Source organism: Schistocerca americana, chromosome 1 (genome assembly GCF_021461395.2).
Source record: "Schistocerca americana isolate TAMUIC-IGC-003095 chromosome 1, iqSchAmer2.1, whole genome shotgun sequence".
Taxonomy (NCBI): domain Eukaryota; kingdom Metazoa; phylum Arthropoda; class Insecta; order Orthoptera; family Acrididae; genus Schistocerca; species Schistocerca americana.
In genome coordinates, this window is record NC_060119.1 from 299,322,053 (window position 1) to 299,336,909 (window position 14,857).

The window sequence follows — 14,857 nt, forward strand, 5'->3', positions numbered from 1 at the left end:
CTGAAGATTGTGCAGGTAGATCAGGTTACTAATGAGGAGATACTGAATTTGACTAGGGAAAAAAGCAATTTATGACAAAATGTGACAGAAAGAAGGTGTTGGGTGATAGAAAACATCCTTATGTGACATGGAATTTTCAGTTTGGTAATGGAAGTAAGTGTAAAAGGTAAAGATTGTAGAGGGAGACCAAGGCTTGAACACAATAAGCAGTTTCAAATGGATGCACGTTGCAGCAAATTCTGCAGAGATTTTGAGGCTTGCACAGGACTGACCATTTAAACCATTTAACATACAGAGCTGCTTCAAACCATTCTTTGGGCTGAAGTCTAAGATCATAACGATGACAGCAGTGACGATGCCAATGACAACAACAACAACAACAACAAAAACAACAACAACTTGCTTCAGTGTCACATTCATCAGAGAGGGGATTATCATTTGCCTTGCTGAATTTATGCACTTCATACCTAATTATGCTACAAATAACCTTTGCTTTGACCTTGGAGTTTTTGGTGGAAAATACATGGTTATTGTCTTTTTGGTGACACAGTGAACAATTTTGGAATACTGCCCATATTGCCTCTTTAATTCTTTACTAGAGCTAGCCCTCTACATCAAATAAATAAAGCTTTCTCTTATCCTAGATATTAGCCATCATTTCTCTTGGCTTCTAATTTAAATTTTCCTGACTCATTGTAAAGGAAAACTGGATTCATAGTGTTGTAAGAATATTTTTTACGAAAGATTTAATTCTCATCTACCGTGTGTCTTCAGAAAATTCCTTTCCATCATTCATCCTGTAGATTCTCTATGAATAACGTAACTCATTCACCATTTATGGTTGTGTGAAATATCATGTTTCTCTTATGGATGCTTTCTACTGTCACTTCACCACCATTGTCAAATAAATCATTTGTTACGAAGCTCAGGTCTACTTCAGAAAGACAGTTGGACTTGAAATAATCATCCTTTGCTGTTGTACCATGTTCTGCTACTCTTGCTGCAGATGTTCAACGCAAAACAAAACATCAACAAATACAGAGGGGCACTGGAGATGCTGAACCATTTATACTTACATTTATTTGAATATTATGACACATAACATTATGAACTTCATAAATCTAGAATAAAAAACTCATTGAGAATCAATGTAAATGGAGTCAGTGTTCAATTCTGCGTTATTTCTGTTCAAGACACTCATATTTTGCACTAGTTGCAGGCACAGATCTTCACTGATTGTTTTCCCCCTTTATTTAATGTGGGTTCTGAGTTCCACTAGATCTAGAGGATGTTAACAGAAGACGCCTTTTAAATATCCTCACAGAAAGTAATTTCAGGGATTGGTGTCAGGGCTGTGAATTGACCAAATCTGACCACACTGAAGACACTGGGGACAGCAGCGAAACAACACTCTTTCACCAAATGTTTCATGCGGAAAGTTAAGAACAACACTGGCTATGTGTGGGTAGGCTCCATCCTGCATAAACCACTGTGTGTGTGTTGGTCGCAGAGTGGCATAAAGTGCAGGAAGGAACTTGTTTTGCAACATGCCCATGTATCATTAAGAACTGACTGTTTTGTCAAAAAAGAAAGGTCTGATTAATCCACAGCTCGATATGGCATCTCAAACAGACTCTTCTTGACAGAAATTGTCCATTTCATGAAGGTCACTGGACATTCAATAGCCAAAAACCACACATTTTGTTTACTGACCATGCCACTGACATGGATGTACAACTCATCAAAGAACCAGATGTCGAGCAGGAATCCTTCACTTCCCTCTGTATTACCCAAGCAGCAAAATTATGACTGTCTTCTTCTTTCTGCTGCTAAAGAAGAGTATGGAGCACTAGAATTTTATATAGGAATAAATTAAGGCCTGAATGAAGAATGTGCCGAATAGACTGATGTGATATTCCAAGTTCAGCTGCAGCTCTCCTTGTTGATTTACTGTGGCTGTGTTGCGGTGCCATTCTCATGGATTCCATATTTTCAGGTGATTGAATTTGAGACAGATGAGCCTGCTTTGGTTCCAACATTTCATTGTTTTTAAACTGTCAGTGTGTTTCTAGCAGGAGCCCACCTTGTGTTGAAATGTTGATGGAAATGTCTCTGTATAATAACCATACCCTACTTCTGCATTTAAAAGCACTTACTTGGCTCTCTCTGTTGAGCAGTCAGCAATCCCGTATCTGCCATTATAATCAACTGATTTGAGCTAAACCCTAGTAGGTTCTCCAGGAACTACTGAATTTACTACTGGGGTTTACAAACATCTAGCTTTAATAGAATGAACATGAAATAAATATCAAATGGTTGAACATCTCCTGCTCAAGACTGTATAAGTGTCCCAGACCACCACTATCTGAGGTGGAACAAACATTGAAATTTTCACACACACAATATTTCCATAAGTCTTTAGCGTCTTTCCTAATTTCTTAACAAAGTTTAAAATATTAGCTGTTGCAGGTCTGTACATTGTCAGAACCACTGTTTGTATGTTTTCAAGTCACTTACTGAAGTATAGCACTTAAAAGAGCCATTAAATGCAATACTCATTCATGTCAATGGTCTCAGACTACATTCCACTTTTACAGAGTGTATCAAAAAGAATCATCTGATCTAGCACGTCTATATTTCTGAAACTAATAATGAACAGTAAACTCAAAAGTTTTTCTTTTATAGGTGTTCAATACATGCCCCTTGAGATGCACAGCATATGACAATGTGGTATTCAAATTGTTCCCTCACTGCAATGAGCGTGTCTTGAGTTACAGCTTCCACAGCTGCTGCTATGTGATGTCTTAATTCATTCATTGTTGTTGGTAATGGCGGCACATAAACAGAGTGTTTTATAAAGCCCCACAAGAAATAATCACATAAAGTTAGGTCTGGTGACCTCAGACGCCAGTAATGTAAGACTGAATCATTTTGTCCACTGAGATGCATCCATTGTTCAGTAATACTCTGATTTAAAAATTCCTGTGTGAAGATGCGAGTGTGGCAGTGCCCCAACCTGTCGGTAAATTAAGTCGTTCAAATCACTCTCCAACTGTGGAAAAGGAAGATCTCAAGCATATGGAGATATGTGCTTCCTGTAACAGTGTTCTCGGCAAAGAAAAGTGGACCATACACCTTTTCGCATAAACTGCACTGCAAAACTTCGGAGAGTCCCTCTCATGTTGTACAACTTCATGTGGCTGTTCCGTACCCCATATACTCACACTACGACAGTTCACCTTTCCATTTAAATGGAATGTCTCTTCATCACTAAACACTAAGCATGGAAGAAAACTGTCATCCTCTATCTTGCCAAGAACGAAATAACAGAGCTCCCCACACTGTTGTCTGTCACCTCCATGAAAAGCTTGCAACAGCTGAATTATGTATGGTTTCATGTGTAACTGTCAATGCAAAACATGCCAGATGGACATTGGGGCCATGCTGAGCTGTCAAGCTAAACGGCGAATGGATTTCTGGAGACTCCTTGTGAAACTACGGCCAATGGGTTTGACATCTGTGTCAGACACTCAGGGATGGCCCGTCAATTTGCCTTTACACAAACAACCTGTTACTGAGAATTGTTCATGCCATCATCTAAAGCAGGGGTCTCCAAACTTTTTAGTCCGCGTGCCACATTGACTCCTCCACGAAGTCATAAGGGCCAAGATCTACCTCGTGGGATTAAAGCACCCTAGCACTCCATGATCACTGTAATGTAAGGCTAAAGGAAAGATTAAAACATAAAAATCTAAGGTTGTGGGAATAGCTAGCACTGAAACGAACTACGATTTTTATTTAATTACATAATTTTGATTGGTGGACGTACCTGACCGAAATTCTGGTGTATTTTATTCTGGCGAATTTCACCGACAAAAAAAGTATGTCACTGCACAGTCTTCACGAAAGCATCCTGCAAAGTTAACGAAATCTCAAAATCATTGTTAGCAACACAATTACTGCAAGACGTAACAGAGGTGGAGTATGTCAACACATTGTTATTTCAAGCGGCGCAACAATAAGTTTACTTATGTAGTCTTATAGCGAGTAGCAGAGCCAATGTCACGGTGTATTGGTCGCGATAGGCCTCGAAACTCAATTGTTGGTAGTATAGGTACCACCGCAAATATTTGGCGGGCCGGATACTGGGTATGTCCGGCCAGCTAACATGGGCCGGTAGGCCGGCCCTCGCGGGCCGGTTTCGGGCCACGGGCCGTAATTCGGAGACCCCTGATCTAAAGCTTTGTGCTGTAGGAGGACCCACACCATACCTAGTACAAAAGTCACACTGAACAATTATTACTGAGCTGCACTGTGCAAAATGTAGAACATAAAACACTTTCTGTTGTCTCGACCGCATTTTTAATAGAACTGAAGTGGGCGCACATGGCCACTACGTAGTGGGAACCATGTAAACCTCAAAGAGTTTGCTCTTTCCAACAGTATGTTGTTCATGCACGTATCTCAAAGAACATAATAGTTATGATTTTCTAAAATCGGATGATTCTTTTTGATACAGCCTGTATTATACCTAAAGTAGTGTGATACTAGCTTGTATCCATCTAGGTGCTTCTCCTCAATTCCTTGGACTTCAAAATGATGTTCTGTTATGCACAGCAAGTCTGTAGAAATACCTTTATGTTTTTCTATTTCATGTAGTGAAAAGAAAAGTTCATCTTTCTTCTTTAAGAAGTCCGAAGGTATCATGAATGTCCTCCCTTGTACCATGCAAGATGTCGCTTCCCACTCCTCCAGTAATTGATGTAACTGTGCCTACAGTTATGTGCCAACTGTAATTTATCCTGAAAATCCTGGTGAAAATATTGATAATCAACGAGATTGGACAGACAGTGCTCTGGTTACACTGAACACTTCTGGAAATTAGTTTTGCAAGCAACAGTATATCAGAAATGAAACATTAAGATGTAAACCATGACAGGTGTGGTGCAACAATATTACGGGTGATGTATCAATCACATCTACGTATGATCTCCCCCTCTGTTGAGCGACTCCTGAAGCCCTGCATTTACATGTTAGATACACTCCTCTATCTTAGGCTTGTCATATGGTTAAAAGAGAGACACAGTCTCCACAATGGTGTGAGAAGCATTCACGGTGATGTGGTTCATGTCATCCTCAAATGTGTAGTTGCGGCCATGGTATATTTATGTAAGATACACATGGCTTACAGTGTGCATTGCTTTTAAGATCCGATGTATTAAAGTGCATATAAATTTGCAAAAGGGTGAACTATCACAAAATTTGGAATAAGTCGGGTCTTTATGGCCCCACAAACAACTGTTGTTAAGTGACACTATGTCGGATGGTCACTAAACCTCAAGTTGGAAGGGTAAAATAAGATGAAATTTTTAAAATAATAGCATTAGATACTAATAAATTATGCAGTACCTGGAAATTCCTCCAAGAGCTCTCACAGTTGTGCGACCAGCCAGAGATTCAGAAAAATGGCTGTAGACAGGTGAAAGAGTAATGCTTGAAAGGCGCTTCAGTTCTCGCGCTGATAGACGGTATGTGGCTTGCAAGCGATAGTAGACGGGCACCAGTGGGACCACAACCAGTACAAGCCAAGGTAATCCATACAATGTGACAGCTAATGTCCCTGTTTGCAAAATGCACATTAAAATACACACTTCAGGGGAAAATAAAAGTGTAATGTAAAAACTGTAAAATTTAAGTTGGCAATTAACTATAGACTTCTTAATAAAGCATATTACAGAGCAACACTCTACCAGGACATAAAGAGTAATTGATCTGGAAGGTAAAGCTTTTGACAACTTGATATCTTTATCACCAGTAGTGACCACATTGTCTCCACAGAGAGATAAGAGCCTCTTACAGAATGTCCATATATTAGGATTTTCAGATAACACATCCTATTTTATTCTGCTAATTTATACTTACTGCCTGTAAGATGGTGTTCTAGATACCTTTGTGCCTTCAAGGATCAAACAGAGAATGTTATTATACCATCTTCTATTTGATAACATTGTCTATGGTATCTCTGATCTGTTATTTCTCTTATCCTACGCCCTTTCTATCTGTTGTTTTATTATTATCATTGACTTTTTTTTCACTGACCATAAGCAATCACTCTCTATTTTTGGATGGTTTGTCTTGTAATCCTATTGGATGTATCAAAGGGTCAAACAATATAATTATGGATATGTCTGGCAAGATTACTAGAAATGGTACAGAAGGATACATCTGCTGGTAATGATTCAGGTTGCAAAAGATCTGCAGCAGATTTAGGAGATGGAGATCTGCAGCAGATTTAAGAGCTGCCACAGATGCCAGGGTCTTGCTTGTCACAGCCAGCCGATATCCACAGCATGTTCTCTGATGTACCTATTGACAACAACTCTTACATGGTTTTCTCTCTGACTGTGATTTGGAATTTGTTGTTACCTACCATCAATGTTTGGTTAATACACGGACTTGGCTGTCCTCCGAATGTGGTACCATCTTCGCTCACCATACAACTGACGATTGTGATTTCAGTGAATAAACCAATGACATCTGGATGTACCGAGAACATGGATCATATCTGAGTGTTTCCCAGTAAAATCTGCAAACTGTTCTCCTACACTAACATGTGAGTTATTCAACAAACTTTAAAAATGGCTCTGAGCACTATGGAACTTAACATCTGTGGTCATCAGTCCCCTAGAACGTAGAACTACTTAAACCTAACTAACCTAAGGACATCACACACATCCATGCCCGAGGCAGGATTCGAACCGGCGACCGTAGCGGTCACGCGGTTCCAGACTGAAGCGCCTACAACTGCACGGCCACACCAGCTGGCAACAAACTTTAAGATTAGTGTATTAGTCAAGAGATAACAACCTCCAGAAGTTTTTCATATTGTGTATTCCCAGAAGAGTCAAGAGCTACTACTTTCTGTGATTTATTTGTAAATAATATGTGCGTAGTAAAATCTATATTATTGAAGTAGCAGACGTATAATAGTTTGCTCTTTTGGATTTTATGTCTCGCTGGGAGGCTTAGAAATGGTAGAGTGCAAGAACAGTAAACTTTCATTTGGAGATTCAGCTGGAATATATTTTTTCAATTCAACCTTCAATTCCTGAAAAATACTCATAGGCATTTTTGAGTTGCTGTTAATTTTAGTCTGTATCTGTCCTCTCCTTTGAGTGGCTCTAAACACCAAAAAATTGTCAAATTATTCAATAATATGAGCACTGATCTTCGCTGTTCCTTTTGGAATAATAATACATCAATTTGGCCAAGCTGTAATAACATTTTCAGACTATCTCTCACTCGGGCTTTATTATGTTCATGTGCTCTTTGTTTAATCTCTCTGTGTTCTAAGTAAACAGATCAATATAAATTCTCTGTTTCTTGAGTGCTGCTAACACAGACACTGTTGCAACAGAATCAGATCCCCCCCAAGGCTCTATACCGCAGATGAATTGGTAACTGATCACTGAATCTGGATTTGCACTGAGTACTTTTATGTTTAGTAATTTATTGTGTAGTTTAATTATACATTTATTTGCTAGAGGATGTGAAACCCTTTAAGACCAACTACACAGTGTGAATGTTAATAAAACCACAAACTTCAGAGACAGATTCCTGAGAGGAAATGGAGGAAAAAAGGTCCCATGAACATATGTGTGGAAATGAATCTCTGCCACGGCACATGGCACTGACGAATAAAAGTTCCTCTGACCACATGCTGTATGTTTCTTCTGTGCCACAGGTTGTGTGATTGAAGCAGCATACTGTAAGTAGCTGAATGGTCTGGTATTCATGTCAGGAACAAACCGAGATGGCGGTTGTGTATGGCCAAGCAGATGGAAATAGTCCAGGCAGCACGGCTATACCAAAACAAGTACCCTCAAAGACACCAACCACATCACAGAACATTTCAAGCCCTTTTTGAGCATTTGCGTGGTCATGGGTCATTTCAGATAGATAAGCATGCAGGGAGATGGCGGACAGTGCATACACCAGATTTGAAGGAGGGAATTCTACATGATATTGAGACAAACTGTAGCACAAGTTAGAGGCAAGTGGCCTGCCAGCACGATGTAAGCCACAGTATGATTAATTGTGTCCTGCACGACAACCCCTACCATCACCTGCAGTGAGTGCAAGGATTATCGGCAGTGGATTTCTATCTACAGGAAGGATTTTGTCAATGTTTTCTGCACCAGACCATTGCAATTATGGGATTTCTGTCCTCTTTACTGACAAAGCAACCTTTACCAGAATTGGCATTATCAATCTGTCTAGTCGTCATCTGTGTGCTAGACAGAGCATGTGGTCAGAGGAACTTTCATTTGTCAATGCCATCTACCATGGCAACGACGCATTTCTGGACACCTCTTCACAGGACTTTTTTCCTCCATTTCCAGTCAGGAAACCATCCCTGCAATTTGTCGGTTTTATTAATGTTCACCCTGCATATTTTACAGTTTCTTTATTGTTTGATACACTTCATTACTTCATTTCTACATTCATTTGGTCATTTTTAAATTCACCTTTTGTTTAAATATTTTTTAAAGAGCATATGGCATATATTTTGTTCTCCACAGAGATTTCTGTTAAAAGATTATGTAGCTCAACAATAATATCTCCAGCTACTACTACATGATGTGAGGACCTTAGGGCCTAGTGGGATGTGGGGAAACTAACTAAAAATTGCATCCAGGCTCACTGGCACACTGACTCCTCATTGTTAATCTGCCGGGCAGAATGTAAGCAGGGCCAGCATACCTCCCCATCTCACAAGTGGTTGCATTAACATGCATGGCTAAGCAGACAGGAGTAACACTCTAGAACTCTGTCTTTTGTCTCCAGGCCATACTCAAAAATTCATGACTTATCACTGGTGATAACTGAGCTTTAAAAAAAATTGGGTTCGTTTGCACACTTTTTCAAGAATTCTTGGCACCGTAGCACTCTGATGTCCTTTTGTTCATAGATGTCAGTTGAGTTTGGTGCACACATTTTTCATGTTTAAATCTTTGATTGTAATGTGACAAACAGTTGTATTCATTATGTTTAGAGTTCGTGCTTTCAATTGAAGGCTTAATCATTTTTCAGAATTGCAGCCATTGTCTGCTGGATGCCTTGGGCATCAGGTAGCACATTAGCAGCATTTCCACTACAACAAGTAATTCCACCCAGCACTGTCACATCTTGGAAGTCCACACATCCATGATCACTTGCACCAATGCAATGTAGATTCTTGGGACACTATTTCATTCAGTGGTTGCCAACCTCAGTTATCATCTCTCCATCTGCAGAGTATGTTATTTAACCTGGATGGCAGCATGCTGACTTATAGCTGAATGCATTGCAAATTCTTCCTTGGCCTTCCTGGACACTGTGGCTGTAGTATCATCCAAGACATGCCACATCAAGTTGCTCATTGGTGCTGCTTTGTGATCCAGCATACGCAATATGTGATACCCATTACTCACTGCACCTTCAAAGAGTGCACAGTCCCACAATGTGTTTTCTGCTGAGCTCACACTGCCAAAGGCATAACTATCATTCATCTGTCTCTTGATTTTGTATAGATACATAGCATAAGGGCCATGGCCAGTCAGTTAATGTATCAAACCACTCAATTGGTTGATAAATCTCATTTTTGCTAAGGAGAAATTCATAGGCTCACCTGCCTGTACCTGAAGTGTCCCATTTGTTTCGGCACAGTCATAATATGTGATCTTTTATTGCCTTTTTTGAATTGGCCTCAGTTCCAAGCACCCTTCATACTTCCATTTGATTGCCTTTCTTTAACCATTAGAAGGCTTCCCTTTCCCTAATTTCGAAGTCAAGTGGGGATATTCCTAGAATTACTAACAAAGCATCATTTTGGGTAGTGCAGTAGGTGCGCATTAATATTAGTAACACTCCTCATTGAACTCTTCTCACTAACAAAGCCGGCTTCACCAGCTGAAATCTATGAGCCAAAATGCTCGCACCATATTCTACAACAGATGCCAATACAGATTGCTGGTACACTCTGATTTTTTTCAAGGGAAGACAAGATTGCCTGTTTGCAATGGTTATACTTTTATTCATCACATCTGTAACTTTTATACCGTCTTCCTCTATATGATGTGCAAACCTAAGATGTGGATTCAGAAATACCCCTAGATATCACATTACTGTGCTTCTCCTAATCACTATAGCATTTAATTTTATTTTAGAATTTCTTACTAGGTTTCCTTTTCAGCAGGAGGCACATTGTTTTGTGAGGCGCTAGCGACAATTTAACACTTCAACGCCAGCCCTCAAGGTCATGGAGTGCAACATTAAATTTGTCTTCTACAATTCTTCTGGAGTCACCACTTACAACGAGCAACATGTCAAACGCTAATGCTACCAGTAGGCTTATGTTACCACTGTCATGTAACTTCTGTAGTATGCATTCCATTGCTACATCCCAAAACTCCGGACCACATTCTTATCCTTATGGATAGCCTTTTGTTATTGCCTTTATTATTTTATTTTCTGGGCTTGTGAAAGAAGCATGTTGCAGGTAGCAATAATCTCTCAGGCAGTTGTACAAGATTTCTGGATGCTCTAAATCCCTAGGGCAATCAAAGAAATATGGCCACCATAGGTTATTGAAAGTGCCAGCAATATCAATCATCATTGCTGCAGCGTATGTAGAGCAAATATTTGCCACTACCAAAATTGCCTTATTAATTGCCTCTTCAGTTGACTTGCCTCTTATAAATCCATACCGGTGAGGGCTCATCCCGTGTAGCAGATCTTGTAATCTTTTGCATAACTGTTTTTCAAATATCCTGCTGAGAAAGTTCAAAAGACAAATTGGACTGTAGGGTTGGGGTATCAGTGGATCCTTATCTTGCTCTTTACTAATTATTACCAGTTCAGCATTCTTCCATGGTGAAGGAAACCTTCCTTGCAAGAGACACTCATTGTACAGTTTGCACATAGGATGAAATGAGGTTCCTGATAGACCTATCACCATCTCACACCATAAAACAATAAATTGTTTGTTCACATAAGGTATGCTGCAGGTTACCTCTGTATTCATTTAATAAATACGTCAGGAAGGTTTGAAGAATGTTACATGCTTTTGTGGGTACCTAAGTCACCTAAAATCTGGGATGCGACAGAACACAACGTTTGCTTCACGAATCCATCACCTAAAATCTGGGATGCCAACAGGACAAGATGTTCGCTTCACGAATCCATCTCCAACCAATACATGTGAGCTGTGGACAATGGTTTAGCAGTCATGTATCAGGATGGCTTACCAACATTTTCAGTGCCTTATGGAGCCCATGCCACAACATGTCATTGTCATGACCATGGCAATAGGTAATGCTTTATTTCTTTTTTGTATGCGTATTCCGTGAATCTGTATATGAGTAATTCTCTTGGATGTGGAATGTGTCAACAGAATTATACAAACATAATTAATACTACTGAATAATAACAACATAGTACAATTATATAAATAATAGTAAGTAACTGTTTTTCTTATTTAGTAACTAATATTTCTCTAATATTGTAATTCACCGTCTAACATAGTATTGTATCTTTCATCTAATATCTGAATAACAAGATATATCTTTTTATTCAAGAAGTGCATTAAAATGTATATGGGAACTTTTAATTGTTTCTGGAAAACAATTCACCTAAGGGGTACAGTGGATGGTAAAGCAGCTATTTTTTTAATATACATCTGAATAGCATTTCATTTTCTCTTGTATATTTAATATAATTAGGCAGTGCATTAAAAGTCTTAACAGCAGCAAACTTTACTCCCTTCTGTACAAGTGACAAAGTTTTTTGTTCAAAATGGAGATGATCTTTACCTCTAATGTTATAGTTTGTTTGATTGATTGATTGATTTATTAATCCATGTAACAATTTACATTGTGTGGATTTCGTCAGAAAAATCATATACAATACAATATACCTACAATTTATATGCATAAAATTAATATTTACACACATTTCTAAAGTATCTTACATTCATTTTATATCCTTATTTAATTTTCTTATAGTACTGTACAAGTCTGTATTTCATATTATAATTATTTCCTTATGTATTAAAATGCAGGCTACTTTAATTATGCTACATGTTTTAATTCAGATAGTCCGTTACTGCGTAATAACTTTTATTTAATAAAATTTTTTTTAGTTTTGTTTTGAACTGTCCAATTCTGTCAATATCTTTTATATTTTGGGGTAATTTATTACATAATTTAACAGCATTGTACAACAAGCTCTGCTGAGTTTCAACTTTATTTTTCCTCTCTAGATGCAGACTGTATTGGTTTCCAGTTTCATAGTTGTGTACTAAAGAATTTATAACATAGCAGTCAATATTTTTTTTACATACATAATACTTTGAAAAATGTATTTGCAGGGGACTGTTAGGATTTCCAGTGTTTGGAAATGTTCAAGACAGTGAGCCCTACTGCCACTCCTGATTATTATACAAATTGCTCTTTTCTGTAATTTGAAAACTATTTGAATATTTTTGCTGTTGACTGCCCAAAATATTATTCTATACGTAATAACAGAATGGATATAAGAAAAATATACAGATCTGACACATGTAGTATCACATACTACAATTAGAATTCTAAGAGCATAGCATGCGGTAGCAACTCTGTTAGTAAGTATTTTAATATGTTCTTCCCACTTTAACTGACTGTCAACATGCATACCAAGAAATTTTGTGTAGTCTACACATTCTATAGTTTCATCGTTTAACTGAAAGTTGTTATAGTGTGGTATTTTGCAGACATAGAAGTTAACAGCATTTGTTTTTTTTTTTAAATTTAGTGTTAGTTTATTATTGAACGCCCACTCACGTACACTGTTTAGTGTTTGTTTGGCTTTTTCTTTCAGTGCATCTGGTGATTTGTCACTGATTAGAACATTTGAGTCATCTGCAAACAATCTGTTTGTCCATGCTTGAAGCTCTGTGGGAAGTCATTTATGTAAGTGAGGAATAGTATTGGGCCAAGGACACTACCCTGTGGGACACCTATATTCACATAATTTGGGTCTGAAGTATACTTTACAATATAGTTTGAGCAACTTGAAATATGTGAGATTTCAGTTATCTGTCTTCTATTTTTTAGATATGTCTGGAACCACTTTTTCACAAGACCCCTTGTGGTAAGAACAATTTGTTTCATACTGAGAATAGTTTTTAATGACAAAATTCATCGGAGAGTATATGTACTGGCTTGTTGTTGTCAGTATTCCTGTGTGAATAGTTTTCTGCATGAGGTTTGTGGAGAAACCCCACACTAATTCTGACTGTTCCCTTCTGAGGCGTTAGGATTTCTTACCCAAAACAAGCCAATTTTAAAATGGTGATGTCCTCAAGATGAGTGATGATTCTTAGAGCAAAAGTTGCTAATTACAGCCTTTTTAGAGTCAGGGACACGTGATGTTCTCAGTTGAGCCTACCGTCAATATGAACTGCCAGGAATTTAGTGGAGTGCAGCTGTTACAGTACCTGGTTGTCATGTACAATGACTGTGTTTCCTGGATTTTTATTTTTAGTGTGGAACTGAATAAAAATAGTTTTTTCTAATATTAACTGAAAGAGACTTAATTGTAAACCAAGCTGTAACTTCTCTGAGTATGTCATTAAGATCAGGCTCTAGATCAGTAGTGGACATACAATCTACCATGATGCTTGTATCTTCAGCAAACATTGTGAATTCACAGTTTTTTACTAATGAACAGGGGTAGATCATTAACATATATTAAAGACAGCAAGGGCCCAAGGACAGATCCATGGGGAACCCCATGCTGTATTTTGCCCCATTCAGAAGCCACTGTATTAAGAGATCCATTGTTGTAGCCATGTAGGACCACCTTTTGTTTCCTGTCTTCAAGATATGGTTTTTAACCAAATACTGAGATTTCATATCTTGTGGTTTAGACAATCAAAAGCCTTGGAAAGGTCACAGAAGACACCAACTGGTGACTTCTTACTGTTAATAGACTCCAAGATATCATTTGTAAGTGAGTATATAGCTCACTCTGTCGAAACCCCTTTTTGAAAACCAAATTGTCTATGGTTGATAATAATATTGTTATCTAGGAGGCCCACAATCCTATTATTTACTGCTTTTCCAAGAATCTTTGAAAATGTTGTTAATAGAGAGACAGGACGATAATTAGTGACATCTGTAGCATCACCGCAGTTGTAAAGAGGTCTCACAATGGCATATTTCACCCTCTATGGAATAATTCCTTCAAAAAGAGATGTGTTGCAAATGTGAGCAAATGTTACATATACTTCATTACTGCAGGCTTTGAACACCTTGCTAGAGATGTTATCTATACCTGAAAATCTTTTACTTTTTAATGAGTGAATTACTTTTTTGATATCATGGACAGTTATGGGTGCTACATTTATATCAATAGAAATTTCAGGAAGGTTAAGTTTCAGATTATCTGCCGCTTCACTTAGGTCACCAAGTGCAACCTATGTTTACTATCAACAATTTTCAAATTGTTAATTTTTAGGAAAGCATTTCTTACACTGTCAGATGGCGAAGTTCCTGTTTCCCTCTTTATTATATTCCAAAATGTTTTGATTTTATTATTTGAAAACCTAATTTCAAAAGTTATGCACATACACTTGGATTTACTATTTACTTTTGTTAAAATTTTACGTATGTCCTGTAATAGTTATGCTGGACAGAATTAGATTTTCTGGATATTATATACTGATCTCTTTTTCTTTGGCATGATATTTTATGTCTGTGGTGAGCCATGGTGTTTTGCCTGATTGCCTGTCCTGTAGTTTATAGATCCTTTTTGTGAAGACACTTTCAAACATACC

General features: G+C 38.0%; 1 protein-coding gene across 4 annotated transcripts in view; it reads right to left on the reverse strand.

Annotated features, from left to right (window-relative positions):
- LOC124595298 (ATP-binding cassette sub-family C member 10) overlaps window positions 1–14,857 on the reverse strand; it is a 365,583-nt gene that overhangs the window by 107,199 nt on the left and 243,527 nt on the right. For all 4 annotated transcript variants that reach the window (XM_047133987.1, XM_047134004.1, XM_047133995.1 and 1 more), the window contains one exon: window positions 5,410–5,620. In XM_047133987.1, coding sequence (XP_046989943.1) covers window positions 5,410–5,620 — 211 coding nt within the window. The remainder of the gene's footprint in view (window positions 1–5,409; window positions 5,621–14,857) is intronic.